This window comes from Carettochelys insculpta, chromosome 5 (assembly GCF_033958435.1).
Source record: "Carettochelys insculpta isolate YL-2023 chromosome 5, ASM3395843v1, whole genome shotgun sequence".
NCBI classification, from domain to species: Eukaryota; Metazoa; Chordata; order Testudines; family Carettochelyidae; genus Carettochelys; species Carettochelys insculpta.
In genome coordinates this window covers 61,588,152-61,613,241 of record NC_134141.1, presented here as the reverse complement: position 1 = coordinate 61,613,241, position 25,090 = coordinate 61,588,152, and the positions used below count along the sequence as shown (strand labels likewise).

The 25,090-nt window shown below is 42.8% G+C and overlaps 1 protein-coding gene across 3 annotated transcripts in view; it reads left to right on the top strand.

Annotated features, from left to right (window-relative positions):
- KCNN2 (potassium calcium-activated channel subfamily N member 2) overlaps positions 1-25,090 on the top strand; it is a 111,173-nt gene that overhangs the window by 61,303 nt on the left and 24,780 nt on the right. For all 3 annotated transcript variants that reach the window (XM_074995211.1, XM_074995212.1, XM_074995213.1), the window contains exon 5: positions 16,571-16,712. In XM_074995211.1, coding sequence (XP_074851312.1) covers positions 16,571-16,712 — 142 coding nt within the window. The remainder of the gene's footprint in view (positions 1-16,570; positions 16,713-25,090) is intronic.

Genomic DNA, 25,090 nt, shown 5'->3' with positions numbered 1-25,090 from the left:
GGGGGGGGATGTTATTTGTCCTGTCTGAGATAATTACTAGCATCAAAGGAAGTGAAGCAGTCCTTGTAATGCATGAGATAGTTCATATCTCTGTTCATACCAGGTGTTAATGTGTCGAATTTGAATATGTACTCTAACTCACAAATCTCTCCCTCTAATGTGTTGTTAAATTATCTATGTTCCAGGACACAAATTCTCAGGTCTTTAACAGAATGGCCCACTCCACTGAAGTGTTCACTGACCAGGTTGTGTATTGAGTTTCTTGAGGTTTTGCCCAGTCTGTCCAATGTACTTAGTGGCAGGGCATTGTGGGCAGATAATGGCATATATAACGCTGCTGAAAGTGCGTGAGAATGTGCCTTAGATCTTGTAACTAACATGGTTAGATCCAGTGATGTTATCCCCAGAATAAATATGTGGACAAAGTTGGCAGCGGGGCTTGTTTCAAGTAAAAGTCCCAGGATCCGTATTACTGTGGTGTAGCCTGTGATAGCTGGTGAGAATTTTCTCAGGTTAAGAGAGAGGCACGTCCTTCAGTACAGACAATCACCTAGAGCCTTCTAGAGTGTAGCATCCTGATCCAGAATAGATTGTAGATAAAAACCTTCACCAAAGAATAAATGGACACAGAGCAGACATCAGGAAACTCAATACACGTAAGCCGGTCATTGAACGCTCAGTGGAGTGGGTCATTCTGCTAAAGACCTGAGAATTTGTGTCCTGGAACAAAAAGAATTTAACAGCAGGTTAGAGGGAGAGATTTGTGAGTTAGAGTACATGTTCAAATTTGACACATTAACACGTGGTATGAACAGAGACATCAACTACCTCATGCATTACAAGGACTGCTTCACTTCCTTTGATGTTTGTAATTATCTCAGACAAGACAATTAACATTCCCCACCTCTCACCCCCTTCCTTCAATCCTATTTGACTCATCAGTTTTCACTGAATTTTTTTTTATCTTCTATACTTATAAATGTCAGTCTGTATTAGAAATGAAATTGATCTGAAGAAGTGGGTCTGTCCCACGAAAGCTCATCACCGAATAAATCGTTTTGTTAGTCTTTAAATAAATCATTATAAATCATCATCAAATCCATGAAAGCTCATCACCAAATAAATTATTTTGTTAGTCTCATTTCTGCTGCTTTGTGTTGTTGCCAGTTTAACGAGCATTTCCAAGTCTAAAGCAAATCTGAATGGTATGGTATTTCAATTTTTCAAGACTAACCTTATTTTATTACTGTTACTAATTGTTTCAAGTGGTGATCAAAATAAGGGGGATGCTTTTTTAAGGTAAATGGAAGTACCGTCCCTGTCCCAAAGAGTTTAGCAGAAACAGACAAACTGCCTGAGGTTTGGGAAAGAACAGCTATGAATAAGTAAATTGAATGGATGTTGATTGGCTACATACTGGTCATAAAAGTTAACTAATATTAGCTAATTAAATTTTAGCTACAAATATCAACATAGATCATGATCACTCTTTAGAATATTTAAGAAGGAAAAATAAACTCTAGTTTAATTTTATTAGCTTTAATTTCATTAGTTGTTTTAATGAATGATTATGAAACTTCTTTAATGTGTATAATCCAATTAAAAATGAAGCTTTGCTCAAAATATGTGCCAAAAACTTGAATCCAAGACGACATAAAAATAAACATCTCACAGTTACTGGAGTGCAACTATATTTTAGGACAGGAAAACATTTTTAGAAGACTGATTTGTTGATCCAAAATGAGGCGAAATCTTAGCCCTATTGGAAATCAATGGAAATTTTGCTCATGACCTCTTTGGAGCCAAGATTTCATCTGAGTTATCTGAATCTACTTGAAGTCAACACAGAGCATTCTGTAGTTGTAAGAGTGTTGTTAAATTGGCAAGCTCATTATGAGCTGTGAGAGTCAGGCTGGACAGCTGCAACAGGGTGGTGGAAAGCAGTCTGTGAACCCTATGGTAAAGGTCTTTCTCCCATGAGGTAAAAAGAGGTTCCTTCTGGTCAAACAGGGACACCTGAGCCCAGTTAATGGCTGCCTATTATTTTTTTTAATAATAAAAATAGTTAGAGGGAGGAAAGACAAACTACATCAGTGAGAAAAAGCTTCTCCTGTCTGGAAGCCTGCTTTCCTCCCTAGGAGGTGGGGATAACCAAGGTACCTGCCTGTTCGGAGGACTGGCATCCCCAAGCCAGCAAAGCAAGGCAGCATCCCGGAGAGGAGATGTGGAGAGAGATTCCCGTTTTGTGATTTGAATATTTTTGTTTGTTTGTTTGTTTGGCTGAAGATTACTGCTTGGGTCAACCATGAGGCCCAGGTTGTGAAATATTGAAAAATAAAACCCAAGTGAGGAGTGAAAGCTCTGTGGTGTGGGACTGATTTACTCCAGAGGCTGCTCCCCCTCCCTTCTGCCAGAGGAGGAAGTGCTGAGCATAGCGAGGCAAGATGTTTTCCAGTGCTTCGGGTCAGGAAAAGAGCTGCATCAACAAATCTAGTGCAGACTTTGACTTAGCATTAACTGTATCTTGTGAAAAGCTGACATTCATATTTTTGCTGTGTCAAAATGTAAGTAAACATACCATTTCATTTGTGTGTGTGTGTGTGTGAGAGAGAGAGAGAGAGTTTTGCATAACTTTTGGCTCTGCTGTGTAACTGAGCACTCCTCTCGCAACTCAGGAAAGTTACCTGGGCTTGGAGAGCAAGCCTTATTTCTCATCATCATTAAGGAAGCACGTGGATGGTATGTTAGGGGATGAATTGGGAGAAGACCTCTCCCATTTCTTGTCCTCAGTGAGGCAGAGGGGGAGGTTTAAGCTGTGACAAAAAACCTGTTTAGTTTCTCCAAGGGTTGGTCCTCAATAAGCCAATGACATTTTTAATTCATGCTCCTAACGAGTGGGACCAGAGCACACAAATGGATCTTACTTATTGGTGGCAGAAGTGCATTAGGAAATAGGGGAGCCTTTCTCATGCTTGGATTTCTCATGTTCTTGTTGCATTGGGATTATAGTATGTGGGAATTGCTTCACAACAGGAGTAGTCCTGTATCTTGTGTTTAGTAGAGAGTGAACCTGTCTAGCTTGACACTCATGCAGCAACTTCCACTTGTCATGGGTGTGGACAAGTTTTCCATGTTCCCATAAAGTGTGTTACAGCCATCAGTCCTGGCTCTTTACTAGGGGGTATTTAGAGTACACAAAAGAGGAGTTGCCTGTGTTGGAGACAGGTCTCCTCTGTGATCCTGCTGCCTCCAAAGGGACTGATTAGCAGTGTCCTTAGAACATCCTCTACTTGTGCATGTCACCCTTTGCAGATTATTACAACATTGCTTTCTAGAGTTGTTCTGTTAGTGGGACAGCAGAAAAGTCTACTTCACTGGGGTGACAGTTTCAGTTCTATTTTTGGCTCTCAGAATATTTCCTTAGCACTAAATAAAATTGTATGTATTTTTTCTTGCATTATGTTTGCAGAAGGTGTGTCTTGTCTTGAGCAGAATGACTTCACTGGCATAACCCAGTGTAACACATAAGAACAAATGTTATCTACCAATAGAGAAATAACAGCTGGATCGAGTGGGGCATCTAACTTAGTAAATGTGTCATCAAAACCCAATTATAAAATCTCTCCTGAAAGGGTGCCTTTGAGGAATGAGTTTTTCCTATTGCTGATTAGGTGTTACATTGTGTATGTTTGGTGAAAGCAAGCAAGCTGTAAAATCAAGGGGTACGTCTATATTACAGCTCTCCTTCCTTCCAAAGCAGCTCTTCTGACAGAGATCTTCCGCAAAACACTTCTTTCGAAAGATCACACCCACACACAAAAAAGTGGATCGAAAGATCGATCGCTCTTTTGATAGAGAGCGCCCATGCAACCCCTGCTTTTTTGAACGAACAGGCTAGGGATCGAAAAATCCAGTTCCATAAGGACTGCCCTTTTATCTATTTATTTATTTTTTTGAAAGAAGGCGCTCTGACTGATTTGGGAGAGGAAGAGGGCTCCCAGAAAAAGAGCCACGTTCTTTCTATTTCAGATCAAAAGAGTGCATTGCACGAAAGAATTTGCTAGTGTAGATGCAGCCAAAAGGAACAATTCTTCCATATCTGAAATATATTCCATTTTATGTCCTGCACTAAATGACCAATTGAATTTTGTATGCTGTCACTGTTCAGCTCAAACTCAGCTGAAATTGCAGTTCTGTCACTGTTTGGATACATATAAATATTTCTAAGTGTTTGCTAGAGAAAGTACAGTGGTAAAAGTGGTCATTTACAATGACTGAACACTATAGTGAAGTAAAATACCGCTATTCTTGAATAGTGATGTTTTGGATGATTGCACATCAGTTTCACATATGCGGCCCATGAGGGGGTTTGTTGTTCATAATTGATTTTAACATATGATAATTGTATAAGATTATCAATATTTAGATGGTCTTATGAGCAGCACTATAGTGCTTTTGCAGGAATAATGACGAGTAAGTTCATTTGCATTATCCAAGGAGAACTCTAAAAGGAAACTAAAAGGGTAGATATTACTGAATTGTGATTATGCACAAGCATTACAGTACAGAATATAGTTGTAAACAGTGAAAACTGACAATTATTTCCAAATGGGGCGTGGGGAAAAGTGTTATATCCATACTTAGCAGAATGTCTAAAAATTCTGTCTTATCTCATAACTCTGTCTTTTGGAACCTCCTAAAAGAGGAAAAGAAGGGGTGAAATCTATGTCATGAAAAAATGTGCTTATATTACATTGAGTTCACCTCTCTCTAGTACGTGTTGAAATAGCCAGTGCACTCGGTACAGCCAAGAAAAGACCATTCCCTTGTGTAAAAATATATGTGAATCTGAACTCTATTTAGAATTCAGAACAGTCCTTATTTTCTTCCTGTGCTAGATGCCCAGGGTCTGCATCCCAGATTACAAAGCAGTTAGATGGACGTAGTCATAAGTAGTCGTAAAACTGCCTTTGTTGCATGAGGATTCTATTCTCTGGAGAAACTCAGCCCTTCGTACTGGAAACAAACAAGATGGAAACACGAAGTAGGACAAAGAGTTGTAACTCTGTCCGAGTTAACTCAAGCCAGCATATCCAAAGGCCTCCAGGAGACCTGGGGGCAGACTGTAAGAAGCTGAAAATTGTCATTGATCCAATCTAATAAAGGATCTTCTCCTGTACAATCTCAAGAATGCTCTTGACAGCACCTACATTTAAAGCATGTTCTGGAACACCAAACCGGTCTTACTGCTCTGTCATCGCTATATATTAAAACTCCTTAAGGAGATGGTGAATATGCAAGGCCTTCTCATATGGTACATGGTGCTTCCTGGTGGAGGAAACAGCAATAAGACTTGATAAACTAGCTTCCCTGAAAGATGCACTTAACTGCATCTTAATGAAATAATCTTTGTCACTAATATTAAATAGTCTTCAACCGATCTACAGTTAATGGTGGTTCCACAGCAGATGCTCCTTAGTATACAGGAACCATTCGCACGTACTTAAGGCAGAGATGCGGTTGGGTCAGCTAAGTCTGTGATTCATCAGTGTTTGTGCTCTTGTGCTGCTGTCTTGTGAACAGTGTGGAAAAAGATGTGTGTGCTGGGGCCAATTTTATTTTAGACGGTGCTTTTTTGTGCCAATACCAGCCAGAACTTCGTGACGACACCTTGGGAGCCCCAGCTGGGTGGCAGGGGGAGTCAGCTGGGGCATGGAGCACCGCTGGCAGGTGTAGCCCTCAGGACGCGGCCGAGGCCAGGGCACCATGGCAGCCCGAGGGCTGGGAGCTGTCCAGGGTGTGTGGAGCCCCACTGGCAGCTCTGTCTCTGGGGAGCCAGCCAAAGCCAGGGAAGGGAGCCCCACCAGTAGCTCCAGTCCCAGGGACCTAGTTGAGGGGCAGGGTTTCCTGGCAGCCTCACAGTGGGGAGCTGGTTGGGGGCAGAGCCCCCTGGGCAGCCCCAGTCGCTGGAACCCTGAGAGGAGAGGGGGGCAGGGATCCAGCTGAGTACCAGCTCCTCTCTCTCTGTTTTTTACAAAAAAGCACTGATTTTAGATATGACTGATGTAAAGTGTTGACCTTCCATATTAGGACTGACAGTTAAAATGGGTCTTCTGAACTCTTAGAAACTCTGGGTCCTTCAGGCAACATTTGATGTCTAATGGCTTCTCTTGCAAAAGTGGAGATCCTGTTTGTTCCCGAAGGCTGAGCACTGGTACGAAAATTTAGTTTTTGACAGACTCCTTAACAAACAATGGAAAGAACTTCAGATGTCTCAGGACTCTGGTGGGATTTCAAAACTCCTGGAAGTTGCAAGTTGCACCTTTGAAAAGCAGGCCAGTGGTCTTTATTTCTCCTATGTTCAGGCTAACCATTACCCTAGCCACTGTTAGTGGTGTTTTCAAAAGTGTGTAGGCACCTAACTCCCAAAGGCTTCAATGGCATCTGGACAGTTTTGAATATCCAACTGTGCTTCCCCATTTATCTTTAACACTGAAAATGATTTTACATGTAAATATCATTATAATAATTGTCTAACATTTGTCTTCTCAGCCTCCTGTTTCCCTGCTGATGGCTTTATGGAGGCTCCCTGTCCATTCTCAGCCACTTTCTTCTCTTTCCTTGGTCTTTTACTTTCTAGCTATCTCCATTCCCGTAACAGAAAGGCACATAGATGCCGATTATTGATGTCTTTGAATGTTCCTCTGCTTGTATTTCCTTGTCCTTGTTGCTTTACATATATTCTTTTATATTGACAAATAATTTAAAGAGAGAGAAATTATAGTTACATGCAACACCTTGACCTCAATACCTATAGAGATCTTGGCAGGAAACCATACCACGTGCCTATACCTTTTACCTTTTGATCTGTTTATAACTGCTATATTTTTCCATCTGTGTGAGTTGCAGACATATGCTTTAACACCCTGTATATTTGTGAAATTATTTGTCTTGCAAGAAAAATCTTGCTGTTGATGATAAATCTTTGTAGGAGGCCAGAAAAGATAACAGAAAAAAAGAAGGAAGTAGAACGTCAACCACTTTGAAACCATCTGACCCATCCAGAGCCCATTGACAGAAGACTCTTCCATTGACTTCGTGGAAACAAACTTTTGAGTCATGGTGTATGTTCCTTTAGGAACAGTTGTGGCCGCTTCTGACGCAGAAGGGGAAGAATCCCTCCCTGCTTTCTGGGGAGCAGAATTTAACCTCACTCCCTTACCTGCCTGAAAGGCAAGGGGTGGGGCTACCCGTGTAAAAACCCCAGCCCAGAGCTCAGTCGGGGCTTAACCACCAGGGAGGCTAGACCGAAGCTCTGAGCTCTTGGGCTGGGAGGAGGATCCTTTGCTCTGGGAGGCTGAGGACTGGCCTGGACCACTGGGACACCTGCCAGATGACCCCGAGGAGTATCTCCCAATTGTGGCCAAGCCACCACAGTCCCCAGGACCCACAGGACTCCAACCAGTGTTTGACCAGGAGGTTGAGGATTGACTCGGACCCCTGGGACCCCTGCTGGAAGACCGGGAGGAGGAACTACTCACTGTGGGGTACCTTACCCACCCTAGAGAAGCCAACTAGCATTACCCCAAAGATGAGAGGCAGAGATCTGGAAGTGGCCCTTTAGAAAATAGGGGTCGGCATGTTTTGGTCTGGAGCCCCGCTGACCCTGATGGCAAATCACTGGTGTCAACAGGGCCCTGAGCTGGGATGCAGAGGTGTGGGTGGGCCTGTGTCCACCTGCAGCTCCTAACTGGTGGGTGGCAGTCTCCCTCACACACACTAGTCAGGGTACATGCCTGGGTGGCTCCACTCTCACTGCTTGTGAGGGCCTGGGCCCACTTTGTACCTTGACTGGTTGTTTGTTGCCCCTCCCCAGCACCCCAGGACCTGGGCCTGCTTTGTGTATTGAATGGTTGTTTGTTGCCCCACACTGCACCCGGGCATGGGCGGTTTGACTTTGGGGCTCAACTGATTGTGGTGCCTGCCCAAGAAGCCAGACCTCAGCCCACTGACACCTGAACACAGGACAGAGCCCCAGAACTAGATCGTGTAGGCAGCAGGTGTGGCCTCTCCCTGAGGCAACTCGCCTATAGTTATTTTAATTATAATTTGATTTTGATTTTGATTTTGAAATGGTGGAAAAATAAAGCTTTATCTGTGAGCAACATTGTACTAAAAAGTGGAGTTGGGGGGTGGGGGAATCTTCCTGTCTAACTTAAGATGAAAAGGCACTTAACAGCCACAAAGAATTATTATACTGGGAGAATTTCAATAGTTAAATAAATCAGGGTCTTATCTGAGCCTTAACAGGTTTCTGACTGAGTAGACTGAACACATTTTCAGCTGTTGTTTGACTAAGTTTTACAATTTAACAAAACTATATTTGGCTTGACAAGTTATTTCAAGCTAATATTTTTATTTATTTTTATGATTACCGTGCAAATAGTCTATTATATTCTCTGTCAAAAAAGCTGATCCCAGAATATTTTTGATATTAAAAAATGAGATATCACCAAATGCAAATGCAATTATGTAGGAAAATAATTTTAGCTCTTGATATTGATTTGAGCCACACTAGAGAGAGAGCACTACTATTAGAGGGTGTGTCCACATAGCAGTCTTATTCGGAAATAAGCTATTCCAGAAGAGCTGTTCTGGACTATTTTATTTGAAAATAATGCTGCTACCCTCGAGCGTGCATTTTGAAATAGTACTTAGCTATTTCGAAATACAGCATCGACACACCTAGAGCCTGTTTCAACCCAGAGCCGTTGGACCCAGGCATTTCCTGTCTTAACAGCATCTGTTTCAAAATAGCTATTTCCAAATAGGTGCTATTCCTCATAGAATGCACTTTACCCATTTCAAAATAAGCCGACCATGATTTTGAAATTACTTCAATAGAGTGGTTTTGTTGTGTAGATGCTAGGATAGTTATTTCAAACTAACAGCTGTTATTTTGAAACATGGCTGCTTTATAGATCTAGCCAGCCTCTCTGTAGGTCTGGACTTGGTAAGGAACCTGGCGTCTTGAATTACTGCAGCTTTATTAGTTGAGGAATCTGATCCTATGTCTACACTATGAGACAAATTTGAATTTAAGGCACTTAGCTCGATGTTACATCACTGTCTTCACTGTAAATACCATTAGCTCAATTTAGGGAGCACTAATATTGATACAACATCGTGGAAGGCGGCTGCGTGTAGCCTCAAGTTTGAATTTAAAAGTCCAAATGAAGGCTGGTGTGGAAGGGCCATGTCTTAAAAATCAGATTTCTTAGCCTCTGTAAGTGTTCTGTATGTATCCCACAAAGCTACACAGTTACCTGCAATGTATGGCCACTTCCATCTCCTCTGCTGTCCAGGTGTGCAAGAAGCAGGTCACAGGAAGTCAGTAAATTTGAGCCCTCCTCTCCATTGAGCTCCAGGCTGTTGGGAAGAGCTTCCTCGGGCCCCTACAGGTTGCCCCAGCCTTCGTCTCCATTGACCTCTTCCTCCTGGCCCCTCAACTCCTCTCAGCTCATCCCGGACTCCAAAACCGGGCCTCCAGAAGTGTCAAAATTCAGAGTGGGCGACATGGTTGGGTCCTCCCCAAGAAGCGCAGTCAAATAGTGTTGTTAAAATGATGGCTTATGCAGTGCATAGTTTGAATCCTTGTCATCCTTAGGAAGCCTTGCACAAAGAAAGTTTTACTTGTGGTAAATACAGAGACCCATTCATTCCATGGGTAAGGGCTTTGTGTGAACTGTATCTCAATTTCGACCTTCGCTTTCCAGTAGGTATCCCCAGGGTGGGAGATAGGGTAAGGAAGTGCAAAAGATCCAAGCAGGACCTTATCCTGCAGCACATGGAGCAGGCTCATGCAGAAACCATGGAGAGCAAAAGGGACACAGCACAGTGGCGGCAGACTGTGCTTGAGCTCAAGAGAGAGCAAACAGTGCAGCGAAGGGACGACGTGGCAAAGCTCATTACAGAAATGGTCAATCAAACTGAGGTCCTGCTGGAGCTGCAGAGGGACTGCCTACAGAGCGCTGCAGGCTCCACTTCCTGCTTCCCAGACTCCCCTGAATACAGGTTGCCCACCCCCCCGTCGTCGTCGTCCCCAAATACAGGGAGTGAGGGCGAGGACAGTCTGCCGCTCTACCCCCATGAGCCACTGCAAGAGACAATTCCACCATCCTTGACACCCATTCTTTTCCCTGCCACTTAACTCTTTCCTGACCCCAAATAAACTTATTCTGTGGATGACGACCACAGTGTGATTTTTCTTTTTGGTACCCATGTGTGGGTGGGGTGCACAAAACACTGTGGGGACTCGCGGGGGTGGAGAGGGCCAATAGCACAGCTGCCTTCTGCTATGCCAAGGTCCGGAGAGGGACTCTGGTGGGAGGTGGAGAGGGTCATTAGTACAGTTATCTGTCTCAATGCCAAGGTCTGCAGAGGACTGAAGTCAGAGGCACCTGGGCGGGGGTGGAGAGGGCTGATCACACAGCTGCTCATGTTCTGGTGAAAGTGAGTAACCCTCCCTTTACATCCATCCTTCTTTCTGCAACTTAACCCTGCACCCCACAAGTAGCAGCATTCTTTCTGTGAAAGCCACAGTCTTTTTTATTGGTTCACGTTTGGTGGAGAGCAGAAATCATTCTGGGGAGAGGGGGACTCCAAAATGTTGTGTTCCCACCAGTATGTGCTGGTTTCATGAGTCCAAACCACTGTCCAGGGCAGCCAGCATTTCTGAATTCTTGGACTGCAGTTGAGCAATTTCCTCTTCAAAATCGTCATCATCATCCTCAATCTTCATCTCCCTTTGTAGCTGAAAGGAAAAGTGCACGACATTCAGGAAAGTTGCCGTAATGGTCTGTGCAATGACTTGAAGCATTCAAGGATCCATGGTTGCTCTAGTGCTGTGCTGGAGAAAATGGCACAATCTCCCATTCATTTTTGCATGGTTAGTGGGTGCTCTGAATTCTGGGACGGTGCTTTGCATTCTGGGATAGTGACATCAAACTCCCACAAACAAATGCAGCAATTTTTCCCCCCAACATCTCTGTGGGACAAAACCCCTGGAATGCAACAGGGCTAAGGCACTATGGGATAGATACCCATGCAGTTGAACTTGGATAAGGCAATGGAGACACGGTAAATCAACACAGAGAAACGGTGGGTCAAATTTCTGGAACTTTTGAGGACACATTCGAATTCATAAGAACGAGGTTAAAAAAAATCAAATTTATTTAAAGTTGATTTCATCTCCTAGTGTAGACGGAGCACGACTCCTCTGGAAATCAGTGGCAAAACTCTTCAATGTTAATGTGAGAAGGAGCACACCTACTCTGGTGTTTTTTTTTTTTTTTTTTGCAAAGGAAAATCATTTCAGCCTTCAGCATCATTACAGCAGCCTCAGGACTACTTTAGTTTGTGTTCATGTGTAACTGCCCCCTCGAGTGCATTACAGTGGCTGAGTTAAATGTGTTCAGGCTGTGCCCCCTCCCTTCTTTTAGTGTACTCACATGGCAAAGGAGAAGATGTTGCAAACAAAAGATGCCTATGTCTGCTTTGCACCAGCCAAGGATACCCACACATCGGGGGAAAAACATTTGTCACCCTTGGTGCTGTGGGAGCGGGACAGTTATGTCTCACTAAGTTCAATTCTTGTTGGTGTTAGAGCTGGGTTTAAAATGTGTTAGCACTTACCCTTGCTTTCAAATGGGTGATTCTTCTCCAGGCTTGCTTATGTTGTGATGACAGCCTATGCAAAATCCACTATGCAAAACTGGGTTAGGACAATGTTATCTAACCATTGCCTTTTGTATGGCTACAGTTTTCTTAAACTTTTTATATGGCAGCAGCTAAACTGTTCACTGGTGAATGCACGGTCATGTGCTAGAGATCTCAGACCTTAGGGGAGTGGAAAACAATTGGATTGTGGTGTATTTAACATCTAGTTCTGCCATTCAGAATCCAGCCCAGGTTTATATTGAGCAAATGCAATTCAGTGGCCTTTGTGCAGTGAATGGGTGATGCTGGGGAGCTAATTCCAGCTGCTGGTGAGCAGCTGCCCTCACCACAGTGATCTCCAATCCAGTTGGCTCCCTCAGGGGCAGGCTCAGGAGAGATACGATGGTCAGAGCTCATCTGACCTTTCACTCTTCGGCTATGTCTATACAAAAGTGTTTTGTTGGCAAAATTTGCAGAGCATCCACATTACAAATGTATTCTGTCAACAGTAAATTGACAGAACGTGGCACTATTGTTGACAGCGTTCTGCCCAGGAGGCAGAATGCTTCTCTCAACTGCTTCTGTTAACAGAAAGCAAGTGTGGATGCTCCAGGGGGGCCCTCTGTCGACCACGAAGTGGTAGATTTCAGGATCCTGACAGAAGGAAGAAAGGTGAGCAGTAAAATGCAGACCCTTGATTTCAAAAGAGCAGACTTCGACTCCCTGAGAGAACCGACGGGCAGGATCCCCTGGGAAATGAAGATGAAGGAGAAAAGAGTTCAAGAGAACTGGCAGTATTTTAAAGACGGCTTACTAAAGGCACAGGAGCAAACCATCCCGCTGCACTGTAAGAAATGCAGTTATGGTAGGCAACTGGCAACCAGCTTGGCTTAACAGAGGTATTCTTAACAGTATGTAAGAAATTGAAAGGTGGACCGTTGACTAAGGAGGAGTATAACTATATGGCTGGAGAATGCCAGGCAGTAATCAGGAAAGCGAAAGCACAATTGGAACTGCAGATGGCAAGGGATGTGAAGGGGATCCTGCCCATCGGTTCCCTCTGTGTTCTGCGCTGTTAGCTCTAATTTACCCCTAAATGTCTTCTAAGAACCAAGTAAGCAGTGGAAGGGTTGGTAATGTGCTAGAAAATATTAATCTCCCATCGTCCGGCAACTTCTCGCTTCCAGCACCAGTCAGGTCTCTAGGGTGCCGGATGAGAGAGGTTCAACCTGTAGTCTTATTAAAATGAGTGGGATTTAAGCATGTGTTTAAAGATGAATTACTAAAGCTGTGTGAGTCTGTTACAGCAAAAACAAGGAGTCCAGTAGCACTGGAAAGACTAACAATTTTCTTATGGCTTTAGCTTTTGTCAGCTGCATAAACTTCTTTTCTGCAGTCATTGGGGCTAACACCTTTTCTTATTTTAGGAGAGCTGACATTTTCTCACATGTGGAGATTTGAGCCATATTGCTTTAGGGTCCATCATGAAAACACCAAGTATCATCAGCAGTGTTCCCTCTAATTTTCCATGTCTACATGGAATAAATTTTGTTATGTGCACCGAGACAGGCACTATGTGCACCACGAGTAGAAACATGCTGCCAGCTGTGGGCAGCTGTGGGCTCTCTGCTAATCAGCTGAGTGGCTCCGGAATCTCTCGTGGGCAGGGAACAATGATCATGAGACTCATGGTGAAATTGCAAGAGTTGACAACACTTAAATTTAAGCATATTCTTTTGTTCCTTGCTTTTGTAACCAGAGTGGGAAATCCCGGAGATCACTCAGCTTGTTGCTGAGAGCCAACCAGATAAAAACATGTGAACAGGTCCTTAAAGTGGTACGCTGCTAAATCTAGATGCGGACAGGTTTAATGAATATATTGTCTGATGGACCTTATTAATTAACATGTGCCTCTCTAGTGAAATCTGGAAAATTACCATTGATAATTGTGCTGTTAAAAATGTTCATTGTGGCGTATTTGAAATCACTGTGCAGTGAAGGTTTGCACTCTGTAAAGGAGAGAGCTTTTGATGCATTCCCTACCTCCACAGGCATGGGAGACTCTTAAGGAAATAAAGCTAAGGAAATTGCTTTTGTGATAAGAGTCAGTGGGCATGTGCGTTTCATGGAGCATAGCTCTACAAATGATCCTTGTTCCCAGTGAAGACGGTGGCTCAGGGTAGGCCATGAGGACAGCAGAGCTAGAATACAGCAGCTCAAACTACTCATGTTGGTCAGCCTACCAGTGTAGGCTGTAGTTGTAGTGTTACCCTAAAGCAGGGGTCGGCAACCAAAATAGCAAGAAGAGCCTTTTTTTTGCAAATTTGGCATAAAACTCAGTAATTCAAGAGGCGCAATGTGCATGAATACGAGATGGTCATTAATAAATAGCGTCAAAAATCATATTTTTGATAACTTTTATTTTAGGAACAGTGCACACACAATGATTTGTAATGCTCTATGCATGTTTACTGCAGGACATTCACAAAGTTTTTACATGTTTTATTTCCTCACACTTTACGTGTGTGTGTCCTACTCTCTTTCTGACTTTCACCCTTGAACCTTCTCTATCTCTGGAGGATGCTAGATTCTGAACAATGTCATGTTTGTTTTTGAAATCACTGTGCAGCTGCTCTGATGCATTGATAAACCCTCTTTTATTTATTTGCCATCTGCAAACGCCTTTCCTCGTTTCACCATCTCTTGAGTTGCCCCCAGAACTGGCCCCAGTTATGCTACTTGGTGATTTCAGCCATTTAGCAAATGTGTTCTTATTTTGCTCTGCTTTGCATAGCCGCGCCTCCACGTTTTTTATCCTGGCATCTCCAGCTGGATACCATTCGGCAATAGTAGTGTGTTTTTTGAGAAAATGCCTCTTAAGGTTGTATTTTTATTGTTGGCGAATTTCTCATTGCAAATGAGACATAAAAAATCTTTGATTTTCCTCTCTTTTGAAGCCATTCCAACCCCACTTCAATTATGCCAGTTTTACTTTACACTTAATTTCAGTTTTCTTTCTTAAAATGCACAATGCACTTCACAGCAGGAATGCTGCAGCTTCCTTTTCCTTTTCAAACTTAAGACTTTATTACCAACATGATCAAATGTGTAATGTGATTGGAGATACACATCTCCTAGAACTGGAAGGGACCTCGGGAGGTCATTTAGTCCAGTCCCCTGCCCTTTTGGCAGGACCAACCACCATCCCTGACATCTAAAACACAGATACAGTGTCATAGCCAACAATGCACTGCACATATTAAAGGGGGAGTTATCCGATGTTTCATGATCATCTCGTCTACATCTGCACGAGAGGTTTTTCCTGGCAAAACTGGCCTTTTGTGGAAAAAACCACAGAGTGTCTACAGACAAAATGCGCTTTGTTGACAGTTTGTTCGCCAAACCCAGCACATCCGTTGGCAGTGTTGTACCTCTCCCCGTTCAGGTATAACACTTCTCTGGACAGTGTTCTGTCGACAAAACATCCATATAAATGCTCCAGGGCCCTTTTGTCGACAGACAGGGCTTCTGGTTCAGCCGGTCAGCCATTCTGTTGAGAGCGGGCCAGGCAGTCTGGCTGCTCTCTGTCAACAGAGCAGACCACTCTTTTGGTCTGCTTTTACATGTGGATGCAATCTGTCAACAGCAGTTTTGCCAGGAAATCCCTTCTGACAGCGACTTCTGTTGACAGAGGCTTCTTTTGCAGATGTAGCCCTCTTGTTTGCTATTTGGATAGAGTTCTTCATTGTTGGACTTTTAGACGTTCACCATTTATGAAGATTATCAGGAGGGTTGTGTTTGTTGTTGCTTTTTACTTTGCAATTAAAGCGTCGGGAGCCACAAAGAAGTCCCTAAAGAGCCACCTGTGGCTCCGATGTTGCAGGTTGCAGACCCCTACCCTAAGGGCCACAGTAACAGCAAGGGAGAGTATCTGCTCTTCCACCACCTGCCTAATCGCCACCAGCTTCGTTGGGGAGCATTCATTTTATTCAGACTGCGCGCTGGCAACAAGGGTTGGTCTGAATGCAGATCGCCCTGGATTCATTGCTGATTGTATTCCATTGTCATGTAAGGTCCATTGATTGTATTGTTTAACTCTCTCTCTGCAACTGTCTCTTTGGAGGCTAGTGATGGGGAATCGTGGTTTTGTTTTAACATGTTTTAACCAAACGCACATCAGCGAAAGTAAATGTATAGTAAGTAGGTGATTTTTATCAGAAAGGAATATTTACTTTTCTTACATAAAACTTGCAGGATCAAGTAGAAATGCACTGCCAGGCAACAGCATGCTTACAGCTGTTTTGAACATAATAAAGTAGAGTGACGATGCCAGACTGCTTCAGTTTTTTCAGTGAGGACATGTCAGTGTAATGGTGAACTGCTGCTTACAGAGCTGTGCCAGTCACTGGTGAGATGAGCAGCCCTCAGCCTATATCCCGGCCTCACCAGCACCTACAGAGTCCCACTGCTACTTCCATATAGGTGGCAGATTACAGTGCGTAGTGAGCTTCAGCACCTGCAGAGCTGCAGAATTTGCCCCCAGTGAAGTGCGTGTACACAGGGAAGGAGGAGAAAGAAGAATTGTTCAGCCAAAGGCTTCCACCATGTTAGCTAGTGAAAGTATACCAGCTAAAAAGCACACACAAACACTTCAGCTGTGGGGCTGTGTCTGAGCTTTATATAATCTTGGCAACTGCTTGTCTTCAGAAACAATTAAATACACAAATAAAAATAGCACTTCAGCTTTGATAAGGAAAGCCAAGACACCTGCTAGTGAAAGCTCTCTCTCAAAGGCACAGACATTTAGCATAAGTATTTATAAGAGAGTGATTGCTACGTTTCCTTCTTTCAGGTATCACGATCAACAGGATGTCACCAGCAACTTCCTTGGAGCCATGTGGTTGATTTCAATAACTTTCCTATCCATTGGGTATGGTGACATGGTACCTAATACATACTGTGGGAAAGGAGTCTGTTTACTTACTGGAATAATGGTAAGTGTCCCTGACTTTCTTCATGAATCTTGCCATGTGTTCAGTTAAATGGATTCTAGCGCAAGATTACTGGCTTAAAACAACACTTCTTGATGATAATAATATTATATGGAAACGCACATGTCATAGAACTAGAAGTGACATCAGAAGGACATTGAGTCCAGTCCCCTGCCCTCTTGGCAGGACCAAGCACCATCCTTCCTCTCCCTTTCCCCTATATCGCTAAACAGCCCCCTCAAGGATTGAGCTCACAACACTGGATTTAGCAGGCCAATGCTCAAACCACTGTGCTGTCCCTCCCACTTGATGGTGGTATAAAATGCTTCCAAGTTTTTCAGTAATTTGCGGACTACTTTGGGCCACTCCCCAGATCTTTCATCCTGGCACAAGTTAGTATTCACCATTCTACAGGCAAATGCAGCATTTCAGCATGACAGTCGGAATCTAACCCTCTGTAATGCTGCGAATCCGAGTCTCAGTGGAACTTGTCTCTAAAGGTTATGCTGTGATGACAATGCCTTTTTATGGATCTTGCTTTGTGTTTTGAGTTATGTAAGTAGAACAGTAATAACAAAATTATAATTGCAAATTTGTTTCTTAAACGTAAGAAGTTATTTATATAAAAACGTTACTGTGGCAGTCTCCCGTAACCCATTTTTCTGCACACGAGTTTTCTAAGGTGGTTCACATATTGCTAATAAGTAGGTTTATATATTTTCCATGAGTACAATGCTAAAGTGATGTTTATTACTATATTAATATACTGTACTATATTGCTAAGGTTGTACCTAATGTCTAATTTTAATATTTGGCGAATGAATCATAACTGACAGTGGTATTCAGTGAAAGCCAAATAGTGGGTAGCGCAGTAAATGACAGTGACATGCATTTCATTTGATCTTATTTTGCTGCAGAATGACCCTGCAATTGTTGTTCATGAACGTACCCATTAAATGTAATGTAAATTGGCCCTAAATCAGCACCAATGGTAATCCAACCTTATATACTGTAATATTTTTATGGTATTAAAATAACTTTCTATTCTTGTATTCACGCATAAAAATATGCAGTTTGAACATCTGCCTCATACTAAACAGGTGTTCTGATTTTGATTCATACCTAATGAAAACTAAGGGTTGTTTTCTAAAAGCCTGCCTATTCTGGCAAATAAATTCATCTGGAAAATACCTTTTTCTTTTCCTAGAATGACATCTACATCTGTTTCTAAAATGTGAAGTAGACTAATGCACTCAGGAAGGCTTGGAGATGTTAAGCCTACTATTCTTTGGCTTACCATAGATTTCTTGTCATTGACTTAGAGTGGCTGAGATAAGAAAGTCTTCAGGTTCTTTTAGCAAAGTTTGCTAGTATTGGGAAATGCAGATTATTTTAAAATACAGTTGGCAATTTAGTTTTAAAGCACACCTGGAAGAGCAAGGAGTGAAACAGAAAGCTTCTGTAAAGTGTGTCAAGGCAAGCTCAAATTTCCCATCTTCCAGGGTGCTTCACGGTCCCCCTCTGTACAATACGGGATCTGATACCAAGGAGGGGAATGGAAATAAAAATTGACATAGGGGAGTCAGCGTAGATTCGGAAGAAGAGGGGAGAAAAGAATCACTCACAAGTATGGAGGGAAACCGAAAAGAAGCAATCTCCCACTCCCTTTTAGAAATGAAAAACAACAGCAACTGATTGGTTCATGCTGCACGTATTGAAGAAGGATAAAACATTGCCTCTTCCTACTTGTTAGAAGAATTACTGAGTCAAACTTTGGCTTTAAATTAATCCAAACGCGCATTCAAAGCCAACTTTGGAATATGGTTAATATTTGCAAAATGAAAAAAATCCTTTAGTGCAGAAGTAATTTTCATACGGAACTCCTGTGATGGGCTTCCTATCCTCAGAAAGGAGTGGTAAGTGCACTGCCGCTGGCTCTGATCTTTTACACCAACACAACACCATTGACAGCAGTGGAGTTACCACTGGTTTATGCTAACAAAGCTGAGTTTGGCATTAGGACTCTTTTCTAGGACTTTGGTGGGTAAAGGTCTGCTGTATAGCTATCGTGGTAAGAACATGGAAAAAAATAAATAATGAAAAACACACTCCAAATTGTGGCAGGTATCTTTCTCCATAGTCTAATTAATCACACGTAAGGCTGGAATGATAAGCAATATTTGTCATCCTGCAAGCATAAAACAGTTTGCCTTAGTTGCTTTTATTGCATTTGGTGAAAAATTAAATTACCATTCAACGATTAGTGGTTGCATGCAAAGTTATACACACAGTTGGAGGCCAGGCCAAGTAAGACCCCTTTTGATAATTTGGGTCATAAAGTTCTGAGGAAGTATGAAGAAAGTATTCAAAGGGATAAAGTAAATAATAAAAAAATTCTCCAAATGCATGAAAAGCTCTAAGGCTTCAAATGTGACTGATACAGTCAGTCTCAGATAGCACGGTGATGCGTGGGATGGAGGGACTTTAAACACTCGAAGCTGCTGAAAAGGAGAGAGTTGGTTGAAAAAAAATGGTGACATTAAAATAAGATAATATGGAAATTCCTGTCCCCTGTGCCTTTTAAGGGAAGTTGAAATTTGGCTCTGACAGACTGACATCTCACGGAGGGCAGCTCAGGAGCAACTAGAGAAATTTCCATGCTGTAAATGCAGACGGTTTTCGTGCTTGAATTCTGCAGGATGTAATGCATAAAGTAGTGCGCACAGTTATGAGCATGCGATCCTTGATATACACACAGCTCATAGAACTGGAAGGGACCTTGAGAGGTCATCGAGTCCAGTCCCCTGCCCACACAGCAGAACCTATCACATCCCTCGCAGTATTTTTTTTTAAATTTCACCTGCCCCAGACCCTTATAAGCATTGAACTCACAACCCTGTGTTTACAAGGGAGCTCTCCCTCCCCCCATGATGAATCCCAAGAGAAAGTGCTTACAACACTTAGCCACAACCTCTTAAAAACAGCAACTCTTTCTGTAGACTGGAAAATTACTAATATTTTGTCTGTTTTGAAAAAAGCAAGATTCCAGGAATTACCGGCTGCCAAACCTCACCTCACTTCAATAGAAGTGATTGGTAGTCTAATTAAAAGATCGATTAGTGCAGCACTTGAGTTCACCAACATTTTTGTGAGGAAAATCATGACTAAACTTTGGAGGAAAAAAAGGAATAAATTAGTAGATAGCTGTGATATGTACGTAATTTAATTGGATGTTCAGAAACTCTGGCTAAGGTGTAGATAGGGAAATAAGTAAATGGTAGGTTAAAATGGAAAATATTGTTACTAACTGAAGCCTGTTTAATAATGGGAGACAGGTGTGGTGAGGAGGTATAAGAGCAGTTATAACATACCCCAAGAGTTAATATCTAATAATGATGTGTTAAAGAACCACACTGTTTGAAGTTTGTCTTCGATATTAAAACTAGTGATGTAGCAGTGTAAGACTCTAGATGGATTTTAGTGTCTTGGAAGACTGAACTAGATGGCATCATTTAAATCCCACTCACACCTGTTGCCAGAAAATAACCTAAACTTTTAGTATACGTTGATAGATTAGGGATGGCAACCATCCAGTCTTGGAATGTCCAGGAGTTAAAAATTATGTGAGGTGAATAAATCTTCAAAATTGGCAACCCTGTGATAGACTCTGAACTTCAAGGGTAACTGAAGATTGGAGGGAGACCTCAGAAATTATCAAAACTAGATGCATTTTAAAAGGTGGTTCTAGGTGCAGGAGCAGTTTAAAAAAACAAAATATCAGTATGTGCAAAGCATGAAGAGGATATAAGACTTCAGGAATTGAGAGAAGTGACACATAATCGATTATCACGTTATCACTTCAACATCACGTAGAAGCATGGTGCATTTAGAAATACTGTGCATGAGTGCAGTAGATGGGAACATAGAACCAATGTAACACAGACATCACAGTATGCTACATGGAGGTTGCAAAGGCTGTGGGAGCATACCCTAGTGGTTAGAGCAGTGGGTTGGGAGCCAGGAACTCCTGGGTTTGCGGTCCCCCCCCTTGGGATTAGCCCTCCCCCCAAAAAGAGAGGGATAGCTCAGGGCCTTCTAAACCCCAGGTTGTGAGTACAATCCTTGAGGAGGCCTTTCAAAGGGTCTGGGGCAGGTTAGGTATAAAGAAAAAAAATTGGTCAGGGATATGATAGGTCCTGCTGTGAGTGCAGGGGACTGGACTCGATGACCTCTCAAGGTCCCTTTGTGTTGTATGAGGTAGGTTTTACTTGTTAAAGTTATACCTAACTGGGATAGCCACTTCAAATTACTCAGAGGGTGGTTCCAGAGTGGACTTCATCCGAGCCATTGGTGCCAGTTGAACTATAAACCTGAGAGAGTGTAAAGCCTGTGTCAGACCAAGGGACCCTGGTGCAAATTAGCATCCCAAATAGAGTACCTCCTCCATGGCAGAGGTAGTAGATGTGAGGAGGCATGTGCTGTCCCAGGCATAGTCAGACCTCTTACGTGTGGAAGGGGAGTGCATTCAGCCAGTGTGCCTGGAGCACTGCTAGACCCTACTTAGTCCACCAGCTACACTTGAACCCACCACTTTGTGACAGTCTCTCTCTCTCTCTCTCTCACACGCACATACACACCCTGGCAAGCCGACTGTAACACTGTGGTGTCCCACCTGTCACCATGCAGAAGCCAGTCACCTGAGATTGCACTGCTCCCACTGTCCAAGGGCTACAGTGGAGGATAGGAAAAGCCCCAGAAACTGAAAAAGATTCAGGATGTTATTTCACCCTCCCCCCGCCACCCACCCACACAATGCTGGCTTTTGGGAGTCTCACTGTTGGGTGCCTAACTCCCCGCATGCCCTTCATAGGGAGCCTGGGTCTCTGACTTGGAACTCTGGATTCCACTCAGTAGCAGAGCACCTGACGCTAGACACCGCATTGCTGAGCCTGAGCCCTCTTTGTGAAGCTAGCTCCAAAGAGTCGAAGAAGAGAAGTGAACAGTGTTAGTGCTGGTGGGAGACGTACATTCGATGGGAGTTCGGAAGACATAGAATTACAGTGTGGAAAGGAGAAGAGAGAGAGCGTGTGCCAGAGCTATTCAATGTGGATGAAAGGTGCAAATGAAATTGAATAGTCCCCGCTTTTTATACTGTCTCATACAGGGGATGTATTCATGTCAATTAAGGGCCAGTAAACTTAGAACAAATAAATAGAAATACTCCTTCCTGCGCACATAGTGATCTTTGGACTTCAGTCTCATGGGTGGTCAGCAAGTCAGTGTAAATAACTGTATAAATGAGTATAAGTACGCTTGGCCGGATTTGACTTTGTTGGTGATTGTTGATTTCACCGCACACAAGCTGACTTAACAATACTCCTGTTGCTAATAACTGAAATATATTGAGAGGCAAGGTAAGGAAAATGCTACTTGAGAGCTTATTAGAGTTTCATTTAAGGATATTCCTTTGGTCTGTTTCAACATTATGTTGATAGGTTGTGCTTTAATGGTTATAAATGTTAACTTTTTGACTTAATGACCCTTCCCATTATTTCCCAAATCTCTCAAAGTTTTAATAGTGTAAAACCCCTAAAATATGTTGATATAATTTATCATTTTTGTAGTCATGCAAGAGAAAATACGCAAAAATCCTGCTGCAAGGATCAGGAAGGAGTATTTTCCTCTGACATGCATCACTGCAGAGTAGGAGGGGACATTATGGTGGTAAAGAGAAGAGGGTTTGCCTTACTCTGAGGTACCATGTATTTGTCACTGCAAGAGCAAGATACTGGATTTAATGGACCTATTCTGTCAGAGCCTATGTTTCTAAAATAATGGAGAGAATGAAATGTGTGGTAACTGCTGTACCGTGGGATACCCACACATGTCTGATGTAGCTTGATTGAGGGTTGCTTGTAACCAAATAATTATCTGAAGGCGTCTTTCAGACAGTTATCTTGTCAGTTATACAATACGGTGGCCTGCAGTAGCAAAGGACTGAACTCGGGTGATACAGTGGTTCCCTTCCAGGTCTGTGTTCCTGAAACAACTATTTTTTAGCATCTTCAGTAAGGCTCATTGCAAAACTTGAATGCCATTCTTATTAAAATAAATGCCTGTGCTGGAGAGCCCATGAAGCTTAAAGATGAACCAAATTAATACAGAAGACATTCTTAAGCTGTATAGTAGAAAGAGGAGGAGGAAAATCTTTAGATAGCACATTCTAAGGGCTGGGTCATGAGCCCTTTCCTCACAGAGGTGAACAGTTATCAGGAATAGTCACAAAGAAAACAGCTGTGGCAAACTGATGCTAACATGCTAGCTTTCACTAAATTTAAGAGCCAATTGAAAATCTCTGGTAAGGCACAAATATTCAGGCCTGTCCTGTTGATGAGCAGCTGACAAAATCCAGGAGTAAATCAGATATGCATAGAATTTAAAGAACTTTTTGATTTTTTTTTCTTTTTGTATTTGCCTTAAAAGGGCACACCTTACCTTCTCTCTCATACATGTTTAGGACCTTAAAAGCAACAGAACTGCTGTGTTTCCGCTACATGGGAAGGAGAATGGTTTGCACAGCCTCAAACCATGCTTCCAAACAGGGGCTTGGGGGAAGACCAAGAAAGCACTGGGAATGGGATAGATGGCTGTGAAGGCCTTTAGATACCATTAAGGCCCATGGGCTAAGGAAGCCAGGGAGGAGATGCAGCACAGATGTTCTTCATCCCTGTGGGGAAATAATTCCATCCCCTCAAGCTCTGTGGGACTCCCCTACATAAATCAAACATACTCAGGTTTTGCGTACTTTTAAAGAATGTGTCCCCACATATCTCTTTATAACTGGTTTCCTCAATGCTTGTGCAGTTAGAGGAACTTTTATTCTGTTCTACTGTTTTCAGGTGTTCTTAATTCTCCAGAAGTATTCTGCTTTGGGTTTAAAGTAAAAAAAAATTGGAGTATTTTTAATGTGATCTATTTTGAGAGAGAGAATCAGGAAAAGGGGCATGTATATGATAAGATCATTGTCACAGTTTTGCAAACTTCAGACACATTTATTCCACAATACTATGCTATCCTTACTTCTCCATTGTTAGCAGTGCTACCTGTAGAGGTGGGCACCAGCCAGCGTTTGCTGCTTTCTGCTGTGCCTTCAGTGCTAGGGGACCAGAGACCAGAATTCATGAAGAAAAAAGAGGTTTCATGATCCATGATGTGATTTTCACAGTGGCAAATTTGGTAGTCCCCTACATCTAAAGTTTGCAGACAATACCAAGCTGAGAGGGGTTGCAAGCACTTCAGTGGACAGCAATAGAATTCAAAATGATCTTGACAAACTGGCTACATAGCAGGGCGTCAGAAAAGGACCTGGGGCTTACAGTGGATGAGAGGCTGGCTATGAGTCAACAGTGTGCCCTTGTAGCCAAGAATGCTAACCACATATTGCGTGGGAGGGGCATTAGGGGAAGCATTTCCAGCGGATCTAGAGAAGCTATTATTCCCCTCTGTTCTTCACTGGTGAGGCCACATCTGGCGTATTGTGTGCAGTTCTGTCCCCTCCCCCAGTATAAAAAAGATGTGGATGCATTGGAAAGGGTCCAGCGGAGGTAAATGAAAATGATTAGGGGGCTGGAGCACATGACCTATCAGGAGAGGCTGAGGGATTTGGGCTTATTTAGTTTGCAGAAGAAAAGAGTGAGGGGTGATTTGATAGCAGCCTTCAACTTCCTGAAGTGGGGCTCTAAAGAGAGTGGAGGGAGGCTGTTCTCAGTGGTGATGGACGGCAGAACAAGGAGCAATGGTCTCAAGTTACAGAGGGGGAGGTTTAGGTTGGATATTAGGAAAAATTATTTCTCTAGGAGTGGGGTAAAACACTGGAATGCGTTACCTAGAGACTGGTTGGAATCTCTGTCCCTAGAGGTTCTTAAGTCCTGGCTTGACAAAGTCCTGGCTGGGATAATTTAGTTAGGGTGGATCCTGCTTTAGGCAAGGGGCTGGACTCAATGAACTCCTGAGGTCCCTTCCAGCCCTAGGATGCTATGAAATGATCTGAAATAAATAGTGTGGTGTTCAGTAAGGGCAAATCAAAGTCCTACATTTTGGTAGGAATAATTAGTTGCGCAATTATAAACAAAAAATGACTATCTGAAAAAGTACTGTGGAAAGTGATCTTGGGAGCGATAGTGGGCCACAAACTAAATATGAGACAAAAAGTGTGACACTGGGAATAAAAAAAGGAAGGGGAGGGACATCATTCTCATATGCATTGGCAAGAGTGTTGAAAGTAAGATAGAGGAAGTAATTCTTCCACTCCACTCAGCATTAATGTGATCACTGGAGTGGCCAGTTCTCAGCACTGTAATTTAGGAAAGAGGTGGACAAAT